General features: G+C 33.9%; 2 protein-coding genes across 23 annotated transcripts in view; one reads left to right on the forward strand and one right to left on the reverse strand.

The window, feature by feature from the left end:
• Window positions 1-9,561, reverse strand: part of LOC114252733 (coiled-coil domain-containing protein AGAP005037) — a 316,019-nt gene extending 306,458 nt beyond the window's left edge. For 9 of the 22 annotated variants that reach the window (XM_089731190.1, XM_089731217.1, XM_028187335.2 and 6 more), the window contains exon 1: window positions 9,219-9,511. The gene's annotated coding sequence lies outside the window, so the exon portion shown is untranslated. Of the gene's footprint in view, window positions 1-8,947; window positions 9,080-9,218 lie in introns of those variants that run through there. The other 13 variants (XR_016323828.1, XR_003625165.2, XR_003625164.2 and 10 more) reach the window with 6 other exon arrangements.
• A 1,413-nt stretch (window positions 9,562-10,974) lies between these two features.
• meigo (Solute carrier family 35 member B1 homolog meigo) overlaps window positions 10,975-19,419 on the forward strand; it is a 32,922-nt gene continuing 24,477 nt past the window's right edge. Inside the window, exons 1-3 of the mRNA XM_028187365.2 lie at window positions 10,975-11,414; window positions 12,377-12,499; window positions 13,753-13,983. Of these exons, the coding sequence (XP_028043166.2) occupies window positions 11,223-11,414; window positions 12,377-12,499; window positions 13,753-13,983 (546 nt within the window). The 5' untranslated portion in view covers window positions 10,975-11,222. The remainder of the gene's footprint in view (window positions 11,415-12,376; window positions 12,500-13,752; window positions 13,984-19,419) is intronic.

Here is a 19,419-nt window from a genome sequence, read left to right on the forward strand (position 1 = left end):
CCGGTTTAATCAATAATAGTTATAGGTAGTTAAAATATTTATATTCTGCTAGCTGATTAAAAAAATACAGGTATTTATTGCACAACCTTTGGATCTAAAATATTCCTAAACTACTGTTTTACAATTATCACACTACAACATGATTTAAGTTTTTTTATTTTTTATTTATTGCTTAGTTGGGTGGACGAGCTCACAGCCCACCTGGTGTTAAGTGGTTACTGGAGCCCATAGACACCTACAACGTAAATGCGCCACCTACCTTGAGATATAAGTTCTAAGGTCTCAAGTATAGTTACAACGGCTGCCCCACCCTTCAAACCGAAACGCATTACTGCTTCACGGCAGAAATAAGCAGGGCGGTGGTACCTACCCGCGCGGACTCGCAAGAGGTCCTACCACCAGTACTTACGCAAATTGTTGTCCTTCAATAGGATTTTATCTACATAATAACAAATAATGAGAGCGCCCGTTTCTTGTTCTAATTAAATGAATTCTTCGGGGCAGAAAGCTACTTCGATTCACACACAAAGCTACACGCATTGCGGATGAATTAAATCACAGCTCAACAAAAAATTCAACGAAAGATAAAAGAAACACATACTTAGCAAACGCATATAAATTCGAGTGAAGCAGCAAAACATTTTTATCACGTATTACAAATATACTTTGTAACAGGCAGCTGGGCTTGTACGAGATAAGTTTTTAGTTGGCTTGTAGAATATTTTTCAGTATAATCACGAAGTCCGAAGTCAGATAAGAGAACGGGTGTATGTTTTATCACACCGTAAGGCGTGCAAGATAAATATGCAGTACAGGGAATAAGGTCAAACTCGTACTGCACAACGGGGCATTGTGCTTATTCACTTTTTATAACATTGAGACGAATTCCAGTCTAGATGATTATTGAAGACAAGATGGTGGTATCTCATGAATTATCTGTTGTATTAGAATAAGCTGTCTTTTTATCTGTTTTTTATCACTGAATTGACCGTTATCTGTATCTACTAATCTTTATATAGATATTTCTTAAAATTTTAAATCGTTTTAGAAAGCGCTGAAAAAAAAGATCATGCTGAACCAATTAATCGTGAATTTCGCGTCTTGTGATCATTGGCAATTAAAACAAATAAAAGTACTCTAAAGTATAACACCTAATGCTTTGGAGTGAACATACTTATGTAATAACTAGCGACCCGCCCTCGCTTCGCTTCGGAAACATTAAAACACACATGAAAGCAAAAAAAAAAAAAAAGAGTAGCCTATGTTCATCAGGGACAATGTCGGCTTCTAATGGAAAAAGAATTTTTCAAATCGGTCCAGTAGTTTCGGAGCCTATTCGAAACAAACAAACAAACAAATCTTTCCTCTTTATAATATTATATTAGTATAGATAATACTCGCAGATGTTTGCAAGGAACGAAAGTTTGATAGTAAATGTTGCATTGCGATTGTGCTTAATTAATCAATAAGTTTATGTTGGAATGCGTTTGGAAATTAGAGTACTGTTGTGTGAATATCTATGAGAATCCGGTGACTAATTGATATCAGATACATGGCGAGCTCCTATTTAAACCTTAGCCGAAGGAAATCGTGCCTTATAGATGACAAAATAGATAAATTAGTTCGTCGTACCTACAGTCAGAATATTACAATGATTACATTAAATTACAAAAAAAGAAAAGCTCGTCAAAGCTATCAAACAAATATCACAGAATGTAGGCTGAAAAACAGTGACGACAGAGGCTACGAACTGTTTTGTCTTGGTTTAAAACAGAATATTATTCAAAAAATATAAAAATCTGTTAAATAAAATCGTGAATAACATTACCGTCTCTAAAAGTCATAAAAATTTTTTTTGGTATTTTCAGCCAAAAATATCTACGATAGAGATTAAAAAAAATGCCTATTCTATATTTTTTTTGAAAAATCCTGTTATTTTTTCAATTAAAATTTAATAACAATATCTTAGAACGTTGAATTTGCAAGAACAAGCTCGAAAATTTCATCACAAAATTTTAACCTGCTTAGTTGATTTCCTTTACGATTTTAGTTAAACGAAATCATGGCTCTTTTATTACATTTCTCGTTCGTTCATCTCGGAAGATTAATATTCGTAACTTTCATCTCAGTTTCACAAATTCATCCGTTACATTGAAAATTTCATTTCTGTCATTTTCTAATAAAAAGCTTTGATTAATGACCTAATGTTTTTGTCAGGGTATTTTATTTTTTTAAATCAAATTATCATCTTCGTACACAGGTGTACGATAATTAAATTTTATTGAATTTTAAAGTTTTATAGAAATACGGCCTTACCGCCAACTGCTAATGATCTCACGACTGACTTTTTGAAATGTTGCACAAACTGCGGTAAAGCCTGGCGCTAGTATCACGTTCAGTTGATTGCGCGGGTACCGGGCAAATTGACGGGAGATTTCAAAATATAAACCCTAAAATCGAACATTCCTGCCAGCGAAATCCGCCCCGATTTCCCATTACGATAAAAATAACAATAATGTTGTGTTGATTAAATTTTACAGTGGACTGTATTTATATTAAAAATGATGAGTAACTATTAAACAATAAATTTGAGTTATAACAAAAATTATCACACAAAGACCTACCTTTATGTAATCTTAAGTAATCTCAATCTTAAGAAATCTTACTATGTTATAAGACCAACTCTTTTTATTTCGGGACGGGGGCCGAACTTCCTATGATGTCCGCGCCTACGGAGCACCCGGGGCATATGGGACTTGACGATCTGCTGATGTTGAGAGTAAACGAATCCCCTACACTCTTACACTCGACGTCCGATCTACACCTGACAAGTTGAGTAACTCGTGTTATATTCCACTGTTAAGATGGTACATGTGATTTAATTAGAATTAAATTTCCGATTACTAAATTTCAGCAGCTGCAGAACCATTTTGGTCGCTGCTGAAATGTGTGGAGGTAATATTGACCTCACCGTTTCTAAAAAAGTAGTGAAAACAGGTGCACAATTCTTTACCTCTCGTTAGGCAAAATACGCTGCTGATATCGAATACGGGTAAAGTCAATAATTCCAGCCCGATCACAAAATGTGCCGGCGTCAGCACTTCGAACTACATTAGACCACCAAACAGTGGACATAGCGGGCTACAATTGAGAACTGCCTCAACCCGAGCAAACAGCGTTCTGAACACCGCTCTTTGAATAAAAATGATTTATTGAAAGTATTGTAGGAAAATCCCTTTCAAATATAATACAGTAGTACTTTATTGTTGACTCATTTAAACTACACATTTAAATTACCACCACTCCGAGGGTTATGGCTCCAACGAATATTGCAACAAGTTCTATTAACGGATTGGGCTATGTTCCTCGCAGGAGACTACTCCTTGAAAAAGACGCGCGAGTAACTCGCCACGCAAATGAACTACCTGCTAAGCCCCATCGGGCTCCACCACACCCGTTACACCAAACCAGCTACGCCTTCGCCGGTACCCGTCCTTACGATATGACGGAATTTCGCGTCCGGGAATATCCCGAAGGACACCGTCTCAGAATAAAGTACCTAAGGTTTTTAGTTCTAGGCTTGCTAGTTATAGGATTGACTGGACACACAGACTGGAAGTCATTAAGCCAAGAGAGACATAGTTGGTAGATTTCCGGATAATTTTGCAATAATGACTGCATCGGTAGTTAATGTGGGACTGTTACACTGACGCGGTTTTACAGTACAGGTAGTTAGCTCCAGATTTCTAAAAAGATTGGCACCTAGTCCAATGGAATCTAAATCACACTTTCTTAGCTCTAGTCCTAGCCTTAGTGCACAGTCTTGAGTTATGTAGCCCGTCATGGCACCACTATCAATTATAGTACGCACGGGTTGATAAATGCCTCAACAATCTGCGACGTGCTTAATTGCGATTTTGAGCATGACTGTGGAAGTTGTAGAACAGGTAAGAGAGACTGAGCTGACATTAGACCCTGAATTGGCACCAGCCCCAGCATCGATGTTAAGTGTGCGATGTGCATATTTTTACAAACTGTAAAACGTACTCTAGATGAACAATTCTTTAACGTATGATCATCACGCAAACAGTTTTCACATAATCTGAACTGTTTTATTTTTTCAAGCCGTTTTTCAGGAGTGAAATTAGTGTTTTCGAAACATCGACATATTGAATGAGGTTTTCTGCAATAATAACATTTTTTGTCTTACTAAAAATTTTATTCGACTTTTTTCAATTATGATGATTCTTAATAGCCACAGTTGCAGCCGAGGCGCACCTACCCTTAACTTAAAATTATTAAGCTTTATATCAAAACGACTGGTGTTCCGGTAACATTTGGCGTATCTAGATTTTTCATTTACTATGCTTTGTTTTGTGACTGGCTTACTCTCAGACATTTCCAGGATACGGACTTGGTGTTCTACAAAATCGATAAGCTAAATTCAGATTACGCAAAGATACATAAACCAAAACAAAACTTAAGAAATCTGGTATGTTTAATGATTTTAATGCTTTGACGCTGTCTTGACACGTTAGTAAAAAGGCATTTAGGCCCTCTGCTGATTCATGAATCTACAGAATTGATTAAAAAATATAATTTTAGAATAATGTTATAAAATATGAATAATCAAACAACCAATAATAATATCAAGAACCTTTTTACCAATCAAATTGTAACAAAGAAAAATATAAATGATTTCTTTACTTCGAAGACAATAACTCGGTTAGGTATTTTAATTCGACAAGATTAAAGATTCTAAGATTTAATTCTATAACAAACAATAACAATCATCAGTAAAAAAAGTAAGGTTATTTTATATTTGAAGTTTAACTTTGTAATGGTGGCAAGTAGACAGATATTATGTAATTCCGCAGTATAAATTTCGCAAAAAAATTAAATTAAGTTAATATTGCTACGAAAAGAATACTAAATACCTACCTGAGCACCAATTGTGCATTATAAACCATTGCATAAGTAAAGTCCTTTATTGTAAAACACAAAACACAGAAGATATGTTGTTGTTGTTGTTTGTAGGAACTATTTTTACAATAAATTACATTTTTATTATACTGAATCACTGATATTTGATTTCGTAACGGTTAATATCCAGCAGAATGTTCATAAATGTCCGATAGCTTAGTTTTATTGAATTTTAAAGTTTTAAAGAAATACGGACTTACCGCCAACTGCTAATGATTTCACGACTGACAATATTCTCAAATATTAAGTGTGTATTATCTAAGTACTATCTATATTAAGTGTATTATATAAGGACCGACTTTTTCAAATGTTGCACAAGCTGTGGCAGCGCGTGGCGCTGGTATTGGTATAATTTGATTGAGCGAATACCGGGCAAGCTAGCGAGAGACTTTAAAATTTAAACCCCAAAATCGAGCAATAGGTATCCTGCATATAATAGGTTTTTCTTAAAAACAATATGCAGACTGTGCGCAAATTTTCATCACTTAGGGCTATTTTACGAATGTGTAATGTGGCTATCTGATATATTATTATCACCTATATCACCACTGTCTTACAAAAGAAATGGGCATAACTAAAATTACTTTTACGTTTTCCCGTTTTTTATCTACGGCAGGTCGTCTGAAAACTTTCAAGTATTCGATGTGTTGAAAACAATACAAATGATGGCGATAATAAACGCGCTGAGACATACTGCGACAATTAAGTACAATATATAAATCAATTCAAAATAATAATGGTTCCCCGCATAAAAGGTGCAATAGGTTCATATTTCATTCAGAGCATCGTAAGTTAAGAGCCTCGAAAGTTCGAGAAGCGAAATCAAACTATCTTCAGTAGTACGAAGTTCGAAGAAGAAAATTGAGACTGCGGATAAGTTCCACCGTGTTTCCGCACACAATACGAAACTTGGGCTGCAAGAGGCTAATGTCTAAAACTTTGAGGTCCTTCGGATGGGTTTCATGAATCTCCCTACCTTTTATTAGGTCGATTTTACACTTTAGAGGCGTAATTTAGAGTGAATAAGACAATAAGGTGAAAACGCATGTCTTAGTTATTTTGTTGCGATAGGAAGTCGAATATACGGTCCGGTTCGTTTCAATTGATTATTCTTCAAAACTTCTTTGCACCGTATTACTGTAATACCGTGTTCATAGTATGCCATTTACCACCCACCTTACAACATGAAATCGAAACCTTGCTTGTATCATATCTATTTACCATACCCGTGTAGATGATATCGATGTTAAGGACGCAATAAAAAATGCGCTATTTACTAGCTGGTTGAGCCCTTGTTCGCCCACCTGCCCTGGTAAAACTGGAAAGGCCACCGGGCCACCAGTACCTTCTCAAAGATAAAAAAAAAACTACTAGACATGTGGAACTAATAAGACCATACAAACACACTCAGGTTCTAGTTAGCTAAGACGTATTTGCACGACGGAGCCATAGACAAAGTGATATTAAATAATAAATAGAATTAACTGCATTTTAGACTAGGGAACTAACTACATTTGCAGATCTTAATCAATCCAATACTTTTCAAATATCCGTTTAATTGGTTGATGTAATATAATATGACGATTAACGTTGCTTGCTGTAATTCGTTCTCCGATTCACCTAATGTGATAAATACATCGATAGTAGAAATATGTTGACGCTTCGATTTCATAGTTTTTCTTTTTTCGTGTATTTCAAAAATCGACTATTCGAGAAGTGGATAATGAAGCATCTTTAAAATAGCAAACAGAAATAGGCTAACTGGTTAATCATGCATTATCATACCATTGCATCATAGGTGTATTCTAAACACAAACTGAGTTAAGTTCGATGTTGTAAATTGAGTATACGAATCAAACATTATTCGTAGCATTTTGCAAATTTGAGCAAACTCGTAGTCGTTGAGTGGCAGTCTAGGATATAAAATTTTATGTATGCAACGAATCGTGTTCTCAATTCTGTGACTGTTTAACAAACTTGTTTATGAGCGACAGAGCGACAATTGAGAAATAAACTTGCCTATTTGACTTTATAGGTAGAACTGAAAATATATACATAAAAAATATATATGTATGTATCAGCAAAATCTATATACGTAGCCCACGTGGGTTCCATAAGGCTTTTTTTATTGCTTAGATGTGTGGACGAGCTCACAGCCCACCTGGTGTTAAGTGGTTACTGGAGCCCATAAACATCTACAACGTAAATGCGCCACACACCTTGAGATATAAGTTCTAAGGTCTCGACCGAACCGAAACCGAAACGCATTACTGCTTCACGGCAGAAATAGGCGGGGTGGTGGTAACTACACGCACGGACTCACAAGAGGTCCTACCACCAGTAATTACGCAAATTATAATTTTGTGGGTTTGTACGTATTTCATTAGGAGAATTGGTACCCGCCTGCGGGATGCGAACACCGGTGCATCGCTCAACCCGAATGAACCGGACGTCTTATCCTTTAGGCCACGACGACTTAAATCTATCGCTACTATCGCCTATTTTTTAATACAATTGAGATTTCAAGCTATTGTGTCAAGGTACTATTCACTTTGTGTTTATCTATAAGTCCAATAATCATTTGAGGGAGGGAGAGCCGTCTCTTACGACATTCCGAGTATATTATATTTATTTTTTATTTCCGTGTATTTAAACTCTAATTATGAACATTAATATCAAACAGTGCTTGACCACTTGAATACTTTTATTAATTTTCCAACCGATTAATTTCACGGTCAAATTAGTTGTAACTAAGATGATTAGTAACATAGAAGTATCGTTAAAACTAGTGAACATTTTACGAACGTTATTACTTTTAACACGATCGCTGGTTGTACATGACACAGATAACATATTTATGTATCTTTTTCCGTTATGAATGTTAAATTAAATTGAAAAATTGTGTGCATGTTGATTGTGGATACTCGCGAATCGCTAACCGATTCTGCATTATCTTTTTATCTGTTTGTGCCACAACGCTGTCATACATTTCAGTTTGAAGATAACTTTCAATTCAATGAAATTATGACTGACCACAAGATTGAAACGGCGTAATTGCCATTGACGTTTGCTTTTGTAGACACATTTTGAAGAGTAAATTGAGAAAACCTCACATTTACAAATATCTAGGCAGGCCTGTGTATATTTTTACACAATTTAAAACTCAACGGTACAAAATGCAAGTTGGCGATCGCGATATTGTGAATCAGATGACTTGAGTGGACAAATAAAAAAACGTACTCGGAGATTAATGGACGAGAAAAATCGGCATTAAATTTAAGATGATCCTTGAAACAAAATATTGAGATATCCGTACACAGTTTTTGTGAACCGTTTCTAGTATTTTCATTATCTACATAGGTACATTGTATAGTACAGGTATCAAGTGTATGTTTGGTAAATTTCAAAACTACAGACAGCGGATGCGCAAGAATATTACTGCACGTCTCAAACCGAACTAATATCAATTACAGCTATCATATTGTGACGTTCGTTGTAATGATATTTGTAATTAAATGTATTCATTTGTATGATACAGATAAACGTGCTAATGGATACTTTGGACGAAATATGTGAATCTTTGAAAAAATCGATCACGTTTTCAATTTATTGTTATAAACTTGTAAAGTTTCAATTTAAATCATTGACTTAATGATATAGGATTGGTTATATGGACCGCTTCAAACACGGTGAATGCTAGAATTAGTTACCGCGATAATTTATGATAGACTAGGTTAATAGGGTAAAGATAAGGCCATAATTTGCCTAATAGTTAAAATGCCAACTAGGCTAGTGCACTTTTAGAGTACATTATTTTTCTCTAAATAATAAGTTACACAAAACGATTCTAATATTCTTATTAGACGTTATAAACCAGTAACGGAAATACGTGTTTTACGATTATCTAAATAAACTAGAAATCTCGTTGTTTTTAACTTGCGTGCTTAAAACTGAACGAACTCACCGTATTGTAATTATGAAGTAATAAAATTATATTTAAAACTGCATATTGCTGTTATAAATTTCGAGTCGTTTATGTCACAGAACAAAAACACAATTCTTTGTAACTACACTAGTGAGTCATACTTGAAAATAACCAAGAGTTTACTTCAATTGAATTTACCGCATTTACGTTATGTCATCGCTGACAGTTCGTCAACTTAAAAAACCCCTTCATAAATGTTCAATATAATATTTCTAAGCTCTATACGTAAACATACTTAATTTACACTTACTTACTACAGAAGTTTATTTCTGTGACATCCGGCGAAACCAAGAAAGCGAACTTGAACACGACTTTAACTTAACACTACGAACATAATTTACTTTAAAAGTTTACTTCTTGTCTTGGTTAACTTCAAAATAATAAAAATCAAGCGCAACGCATTATTTATCAATAAAACTTTGGCATGAGCTTGGAAGTCATGCAACAAACTGATTTAAATGATATATAATATTATAAAATAACCTTTTAGGAACATATCTGCATCATAGCTCTAATATTTTTTGTATTATTGAAGGCCATGCGCTCATATCTCTGTGTACGCCTTCGCTCTACAAGATAGAGTTCGTTTTGCTTTGTTTACTTAAGTTCGTAACTCTACAAGTTTCGAAACGTTCCGTTTTGCTTAACTTTAGTGCATTCTTAAATACCATTGTAGGTGCCTATGAGAAAAACTTCTATACTTAACAATTTTTGAAAACTTTTTCAAAAACAAACATTAAACAAGAAAAAACAAACATTTTTTGAAACAATGAGGAGCTATTAAATACTTTAAAATTTCATCTGATTTGTCCGTTATGTATGTGGTCGGTAAAGAGAAAAGTATTTTTTTAATTAAACCTCAACTTCAATAAATTTTAAAAACTTTACTTAGTAGTGTTCGATAAAATCATTTCACTGTTTTAAAATTGTAGAGTCAACTTAGTTGTATCTGCGTTCCTTCAAGTAAATACAAAATGTATACAAAACAAGCTTAATAATACTCGTAATCAAAAATATATGGTTTGAAGGGAAACAAAATCCGTTTCTGATACTCCACTACAAATAAAGTGCACAATGTCAATCATGGAGCATTTTCTGTTTGATTCGTCCATTGGACAGGCAGAGGGTACATAGCCCTTTCACCGTATTTTGTGACAAAAGTCTGTCTGTCTATTTTATGAAAAGTAAAATGGAAAGAAATGGTGGTGGATTTTTCTGGTGTACGATAATATAACATCGTATGCGTTGGATGAGATTAAATATAAAAGCATTTTAAAAAAAATTGTGAGATTTATTAAGAGCTTATGAAGGATTTTAGGAAGAATCCGAGAACCCAAGTCTACTTTATCAGTTTCATTTATTTTATTAGAGAATATAAAAGAGACAGGTTATATCAAATTTTTTAAATTGTATGAGGTCCATGAGCTCTTTTATATTCTATAGGTACATGTACATCAGTCTTTTCTTGACATACCTATTTTAGGGCTTTGTAAGCTGGAACGCAAAATTGCTTCACACTAGAAAGAGCCAGTATGGTAGTCACTATGGTGGTCACTTTTAAATATCATAATCAAATTCTTCATAAAAGTTTTAAAAGTAGGTTAGCAAATGAAAATAGGCAGAAATGAAGCAAATGAAAATAAGCAGAAACGAAATAGTCGAAAGTAGAATTGATTTTTTTATGCCAATTAAACGTAAATTTGTAAGCGATTTCATATGAAAGTAACCGGAGAAAGAAAATCTGTGCACCCGCTGTGTTCCGCTGAAACAAATTTGTGAGGGAAAATGAACAGCTTATATGAATACTCCATAGATGGCATTGTATCGGATTCCCCAACTAAGAAAATAGTTTAAGGGGCTTAGTAAATCTTATATTCTGTTACTGATCTAAGGAGAGAAATCTCAGTTGCAGCTCATGTTAATTAGCAACAATAATTTATTGTGAAATTGATTATTAAAAAGTTTTTACTCTATGGTCCGATTGTGTGGAACGGATCCACTAGTTTTGACGTTGTCCATAGATTATACACTTCATATTTGATCATTGACATTCGTACATTCGTCATTCGTATACCTACCTAGCGACGAAATTCATACGTGTTAAACCTCAATTAGCCAATATTATCGTCTTTACTAAAAAAATGAATTACGTGTCCACTTTTTAGTGTGATCAATTCAGTATATCGTGAGGTTGTCTAGAATTAATTTCTAAGTGAGGAATAGTTCTAAATTTACGTAAATACCATCAGCAAAAATGGCTAAGAGCAGCACGGAATTTCGATTCATATTTTATGCCGGCTCTATTTTTACATGTTACTTTATTTATGGAATGCTTCAAGAAAAAGTAACTAGAGGAGTATATGGTAATAATGAGAAATTTACGGCCACCTTATCATTAGTTCTCGTACAATGTACAGTGAATTACATCTTTGCTCAAATTTTAATGGTAAGTAACAAATAATTGAAAAAAACCTCAATATTGTATGTGTCAACGTATTTTTATATTTATTTTAAATCATAGTATACTATTACAATATCATCTATGTCTTAGATACCAATAATTATATACGAAAACCTTACAATTATTTCATAACTGGATGCCCAATTTATTACTGGTCTAAATCTTTTGTAATGTCCAATCATCATTAAATATAGTAGTAAATATTGTTTTTTTTTATTCATATTGCTATTGTTTTTTTTTTCATAGCTATCCATAGTAGTTTTATGAGCACTTTTTGAAGAAATTTATTGGCTAGACATAAACGCAAATCAGTAGATTTTCTGTTTTGTTTTAACTTTCCAGCTGTAGGAGCTGGTTTAGTTTATAACAAAATCATAGGTAGTTTTTATTCATTTTTATTAAATTGAGGGTCACCATCAGTTTAATCCGATGATTAATGAATATAATTTAGCAATAAAAATTGCAAATCAAGGGTAACAATTCACTATCCAGTGATAATCTAAGCATACTACAGCTATGCAACAAAACAAAAACTATGTACATATAAATGGTACTAATTACAAAAAAGAAAACATAAATTTTCAATATTAAAACCAAAAAAATTAAATTGAATATAATACACACTTAAAACTGTATTACATAAATTCAAACTAGAAATAGATAAAAGAATATAAAAAATAACAATATAAAATAATAGTGTGCTGTTAGGATAATCATTAGCTTTACGATGATAGATTTTTTTGGAAGAATCTAGTGTTTTCAGATTTCCAGTTTATTTCTGACCTAGCGCACACTTTTGCTGTAACATTTTCTTAAATTATTAGAACTGTATTTCAGCTTTTCCATTTAAAATATTCTAATTTAAAAAATCACCTAGGAAAGCAGCAGTATCGACAATAAAACATATATTATATCATAGCTTAATTGTTTTTTTTTTTAATTTTCAGTTATCTTGGAAACATGAAAAAGACAATACCAAAAAAATTTACTACTTCTCTTCTGCTCTAACATATCTTTTGGGTATGGTCTGCTCTAACATGGCGTTGCAATGGGTCAACTACCCTACTCAGGTAATCTTTAAAATTTCAATAAATAAAACGAAACATGATATTGAAAATAAAAAATCTAAGTCAGAAGTATTGTTTTTGTCAATATAGGAATTGGTTTAAATTATAGGTGTTACATAAAATAACTTCAACAAATTGTGTGAATTCTTTATATGGATCATTCTCTGCAACTCAAATATAGCCATGTTATAGGTAGGCAGTAGATAGTGATAGATGGGCAATTTTTTTCTAAACTCAAAGAAGTTATAATAAATTTATTCAAAATTTCAATAATTAATCTTGAATGTGAAAAAAAACCTAACAATTCACATTCAAGATTTTATAGGACAAATATAAGGTACAGTAAAATAAATCCCATCCCAAATCCCAAATGATTGTAACAAAGATACTGACTGTGGAAAATCTGCGCCCTGTAGTTACAGGGTCAGTATAGGACCAGTAATTTTTATGCAGGGTGTCTTTTTTGTATGAATAAGCAACATCTATTCTACATGCCAAAAAAAAAACATTACTAACTGGGGCACTCATTCTTAACAAAATGTGCCTTATAACTAAAATCCATCATGGCGTAAAGGATAAGATGTCTGGTGCATTCGTATTCCAATCCTGCAGGCAAGTGCCAATTTTTCTGATGAAATGCGTACTTAACAAATGTTCACGATTGACGGAACGGATTTGACTTTCACTCTGAAGGAATAACATCTTGTAATAAAAATCAAACCTGCAAAATTATAATTTGTGTAATTACTGGTGGTAGAAATTCTTGTGAGTCTGCACGGGTAGGTACAACAACCCTGCCTATTTCTGCCATGAAGCAGAAGCGTGAAGGGTGGGGCAGCTGTTGTACTGGACAGAGACCTTAGAATTTGTGTCTCGAGGTGGGTTGCAGCATTTGCGTCGAGGATGTCTATATAACAACTAAACACCAGGTTGGCCATGAGCCCGTCCACTCAACAAAGTATAATTTTTTTTTATTAAATCTTGTCTTTGCTTATAGATATTGATGTCCTATTCTCTTTTTTATAGAAATTGTTACTAAGGGTGATTTTATAAAAATATATGTACATAAATATCACTGAATCGACATGTTAGTCATAAATAATAAATAATATAAGAAAACTATGTATTGTATTTTATTAAATATAATATAATATTTTAAGTTGATAAGTTTGCAACTTGGTTCCATTATAAAATAATACTATGGTGAGGCGATCACTTCATGAAATGATACATCATGTGCATTTTATAAATTTCAGGTTGTGGGAAAAGCGGCAAAACCCATCCCAGTCCTGATGCTCGGTGTCCTACTTGGGCGCAAGTCATATCCTCTGAAGAAATACCTGTTTGTATTTCTTATTGTTATTGGTGTTGTGCTATTCATGTACAAAGACCAAAAGAGAGTAACCGATGAAACACCAGGCATCGGAATTGGAGAACTGCTCTTGATATTGTCACTTCTCATGGATGGCCTGACAGGTGCTGTGCAGGTAAGCATTTTTTTTTGTGTATTAATAAAATTTTAAATAAACCTTTTAGAATTAGTTCAACATATTCTTTTATAAGGTTATGATGGCTGAGTCCAAATATTGTGAGACACACAGAGTACACAGAGCAGACTTCATCGAATTATACCGGACTCAGGATTATTGAAGTCCAGTATCTTTTGACTTTATCAGAACCTTACATTAGCTAGTGTACCCACTCACTGTAGAACTGATTCTACAGTGAGTGGGCTTGTATGTCGCTCCAGTCAGGCTTTGTTAATAAAAAATAAAAACTGTAACATTGGGTAGAATACAAAAATTCATACTTGCCAATGGGAATCGAACTCCGGTGCATGACTGGATACAAATGCACCGGACCTCTGATCTTTTAGGCCACGACGACTTCAAGCCATAGTCTTTGAGAATAGAACTATAATAATGTTCAAACTTGTAATTTCAATAAATTAGAGTCCAATTTCCACTAGTGGGGGACCACAGTTGTCCGTCCGTGCAGTTTGGGTCATAAATAATCGGAGCGATGAAGCGAGTATTTCGCTCTCTCTTCCACTCACGAGCCTTATGCACGGGCATAGTGATGCGCATTATTGTTGTCGATAAGCGTTATCGATAGTGTGTTTAGTTTTGTTATTTTGTGGGCTAGTGATAAAAATGAAAGAAAAAATCACTAATCGAACACTTACAACACATATCGCCGCAGCAAGTTAACGAGAAAGGCAGAAATTAACACTTTGTAACTTTTCGGAATCTATTCTCATTTGAGTGAAAAGTTTTAACACATTGTTGATAATATCACGTGCGTGTGCTGGTATTTGAATAAATTCTACTGTTTTGGTACAAAACAAAGGAATAACCATTGTGTCACTAAAGAAATTCAGAGAGCAAATGTCCAAACACATTTCTCTTCGACATATGTACTACAATTTGCAGGAACAACAAATGACTCATAACATAACAATGCCTCACCACCCTTCGTATACCGGCCCGCCGCCGTGTACCTGCCTTCGATGATTTATTTGTTTTTATCGGTAAAGGCGTTGTGCCCGCGCAACATGCTCACCGCCCTAGCCGGGGTAGAGTCTGGCAAATGAAAGTAGGAACTGAAAAAGCGCCGCAAATTTAAAAAAAATCAGTATAGCAACCCCAAAATTAGTATGACATACCTGGGATAACCTAATTTGATACTTTATAATATAAAATAATTTGTTTTTGCTGAAAAATAGTATTATTTGTACACTACTGCTTGACTGCATGTGGACAGATCCAAGAATGGGAATAAGTCTATGAAATAAATCAATACTGCGGTAGGAGTAGTACTAACCTACCTCGGTAACCTCTTATCAAAATAAACTAATCACTAACTTTTTGATAAATACGATTGCTATAAATTCAAGTTCCCAGAAGGATTCGGGGGAGGCCTTTGCCTGTAGTTTAGGTTAGGTAAGTTAAAGATAATAATATTAAAATGGCTAGCGCTAATCGCGTAAAACCGAATTTCTATTCAAAGATGTAAAATCACTACTTATATTGATCCAAATCAAAGAAACACGTGACATTTCGAAAAATCATCTTACTACGTATGAATCAAAAATAAGAGTAGGTATTATGTAGCAATCTGATTTAAAAAAACAACAATATTCTATAATAATTTTGGTTTATTCACTTTCATAATCAAAATCTGAATCTAAAACTTCCATGTGAAAAGATTCATTAGAGTCACTGGAATCACTGTTTCCTACATTAATAATAATATTTTCCAAGTTATTTTCTGTAATTCTGTCCCTTTCTTTATATTTATTTTCAACATGTATGACATGATCAGTAATTTTCTTCCACTCCTCTGGAGTTATGGTTTCAAACGATTCTTTTATAACCCCCTCTAACTCCATTGCCGCCAGGGCAATATTTTTACTTGCCACTACGTTTAGCCAAACTCCATACCAGCTCAATGGCGTTTAAATCGAGTGGTAGGGGAGAAGTCGTAATACCTCATTCTGCTTCAGAAGTTCATCAGCTTCATATACTGGTTCTGGTGTGTTTCGTTTTACAAAACATAGGAGCTTTGCTTTTGTGTGATATTCTTCAAACAGAGTATCATTCAAAGTAAGCCATTCTCTTATGTCGTTTTTGCGATTTTGTGATGTAGGAGCTTTATTTACCATGATTGAATGGTAACTGGCGTTATCCATAACTATTACACTCGGCTCATTTAAATTGGGTATAAGCTTTTCTCTTAGCCATTTATTAAAGTTTAGAGCATTCATGACGTGGTGGTAGTCCGCCATTTTGGGTTTAGTGCTAAAGACTAACAATGAGTTTGGCACAGGGCCTTTCTCTAATCCAGCATTTAAAACTATTTACCTTTTCTCTGTCGAAACATTTTCAATTGCACCACTTGTAGATGGGCCTTGCCTAGACTCCTTGGGCTTGTAGTTTTTATGAACATAGGTCTCGTCTAAATAAATTATTGACTTTCCTTCTCTACGTTTCAAAGCCATGGTTCTTAAAAACCGATGTCTCCAGGCAGATATGTCATAACGTTCAATTAACAATGAACGCTCATTCTTATTTTTCTTAAATTCATAGCCATTGGACAATAATAAGTGGCGAAGAGTTTCTCTGCATCCATTAAATCCGATACTTTCTCTTAATTCCATTAACAGAGCTTTCAACGTAGGAACTTGTTTTCTAACGATATAGAATAGCATCTATGTCGAAACTATCTAGGTCGGACACTGTGGGCTTATGTGGCCGTTTTTTCCCTGGGGTATTCCAGACAGTTCATTTACTGTACCTTCCTTTTTTATTCTCTTTAATGTTGTAACACTCACTTCTGTAAAGAATGATGAAACAGAATGATTAGGTGCTGCATTTCAAGTCGTCGTGGCCTAAAGGATAAGAATAAATATAAATAAATATAATATACTCGGAATATCATAAGAGACGGCCCTCCCTCCCTCAAATGATTATTGGACTTATAGATAAACACAAAGTGACACAATAGCTCGACACAATAGCTCGAAATCTCAATTGTATTAAAAAATAGGCTATAGTAGCGATAGATTTAAGTCGTCGTGGCCTAAAGGATAAGACGTCCGGTGCATTCGTGTTCAGCGATGCACCGGTGTTCGCATCCCGCTGGCGGGTACCAATTTTTCTAATGAAATACGTACTTAACCAATGTTCACGATATACTTCCACGGTGAAGGAATAACATCGTGTAATAAAAATCAAACCCGCAAAATTATAATATGCGTATTCACTGGTGGTAGGACCTCTTGTGAGTCCGCACGGGTAGGTAACACTACCCCGCCCCGCCTAACAGCTCGCAATCTTGTTTTGACAAATTGAATTTGACATTTTGTCTAACATTGCCATACGAAAAGACTGCAAATAATTTGAGTGTCTACTTTCGCTGGCCAGGCTCTATGTTTTATGACCCAAACTGCACGGACAAAATAATTCTACTATAGTTACTTTAGATTCCTAAGGCGATCTTTCTTAGTGTTTATTATAACGATTTCCGACCAACATACTTAAAGTCCGCCTAAGAAACAAATCTATTACAGTGCATCTTCATTCTTGAATCTATATATAATATGTGTAAGAAAATATGCAACAGTTGTCCAAAGAGATAGCACGGTCCTAGATTAATCTGTACCAATCTTGTCTACATAGCACCAGTAGACAATACAGCTAGGAATTTGCAACAGCCTTTAGAATTTATACATTACCATGCCTTACCATCGAAGTCTGCTCTGTTTTTTTATAGGATCATTTTTTTGTTTTTATTGTATATACTTAGTCTGGCCATAAATACTGTTACAATTAAAAATAAACAAAATATTACATTTGAATTTGGAATCTGTCATTTTTATATGATTGCTCATTAAAGATGGGTTAATACCGATATTTGTCAATACATATTAGCTAATACTAATATTATATTCATTATATATTGTATTCGTGAAATAAGTTAATAATCATAGATAATACACATAAATTAGTTCTTAGTAATATAAATAGTATATTGTATCTAGGTTGAATTTGACTTCATACTAAATATTTTACAAGTAATATTATGTACATTAAAATTAATATTATTATTAAATCAGAATTTGGTCAACATTGTACATTAATATAAACAACAAGTTAGTAATATTATTTATTTCTTATTGGTGCATAAAAACATCAGCTTTTTTACTGTTTCTACCGAAAGACTGGTACGTCGGTCAGAAATAGTTATAATCCACGAACCGTTTGTTTAGAAAGTCATTTCGATTCAAAAATCAAACTTTTATTTATATTTTGAGAAGTTCTTAGAAGATAATTAAATACCACCGCAAAAATATATTGTCATCTTAATTTATTACGTAAAAACACTTAATTTAGTTCTGGCCGTATTACGTTTGTGTAGAAATATTTTAATTTATGAAATTGGTAAACAATGTCAACTTCCGTTTTTCAAATCATCGTTTTAAACCCAACTAATTCGAAGGGAACAGAAAATAAAATTAAAATAATGAAAATAAAGCTCCCCGATTTTATTCCAATAAATGTAAAAATGCACTATTTTGCCTTGAGTAGAATCTTTAGTTGAATCAAGAAATGAAGGTTCAAACATTAAAAAGTAATGCATTTAAAAATTCCCACTAGCATCTTTGACATGTAAAAAGTGCAATACAAAATAGTTCTTAAGCTCATAATGATATGTACTTTTTTTCATTGCTCAGTATATAAACATGTAGTTTATCTCACTTACTCTTAGCGCATGCAGTATTGTTATGAATGTGATAGACAGATATTCACGAGACACATACGGCGTATGCCAGTATATTTTCGAGTGATAGATACAACCCGACCGATGTGAGTTAGCTGAGTATTATGAATAAAGTGAATACGGAATATTAGCATATCAGAATTCGACGGGTTACCGATACAAGAATACAAGCTGTATTACGAATATCGTAATGAATAGTAATATATCGGTCTCACCCTTATTGCTCAATGAGTTTTCTCATTTTGGCGCCAATACATTCTACAATATTTTGCGATATTAAAATGGAGTGGGGTGATAAAGAGAACCGAATCGCTGTGATTGCATTACACAAAGTAGGTATGGACCCAAATGCAATTTTTAAAACTCTCCATACGCTTAGGATTAGTAAAATGTTTGTGGACCGGGCTATTAATAGGTGCAATGAGACCTCCTCTGTTTGTGACAGAAAAAGATCTGGCCGTCCACGTAGTGTTCGTACGAAAAAGGTGGTCAAAGCAGTAAGGGAAAGAATTCGAAGAAATCCTGTCCGAAAGCAAAAGGTTTTATCTCGGGAGATGAAGATAGCACCTAGAATCATGTCGCGTATTTTAAAAGATGACTTAGGACTTGCAGCCTATAAGAGACGTACTGGTCATTTCTTA

Source organism: Bombyx mandarina, chromosome 01 (genome assembly GCF_030267445.1).
Source record: "Bombyx mandarina strain Sakado chromosome 01, ASM3026744v2".
Classification (NCBI taxonomy): Eukaryota; Metazoa; Arthropoda; class Insecta; order Lepidoptera; family Bombycidae; genus Bombyx; species Bombyx mandarina.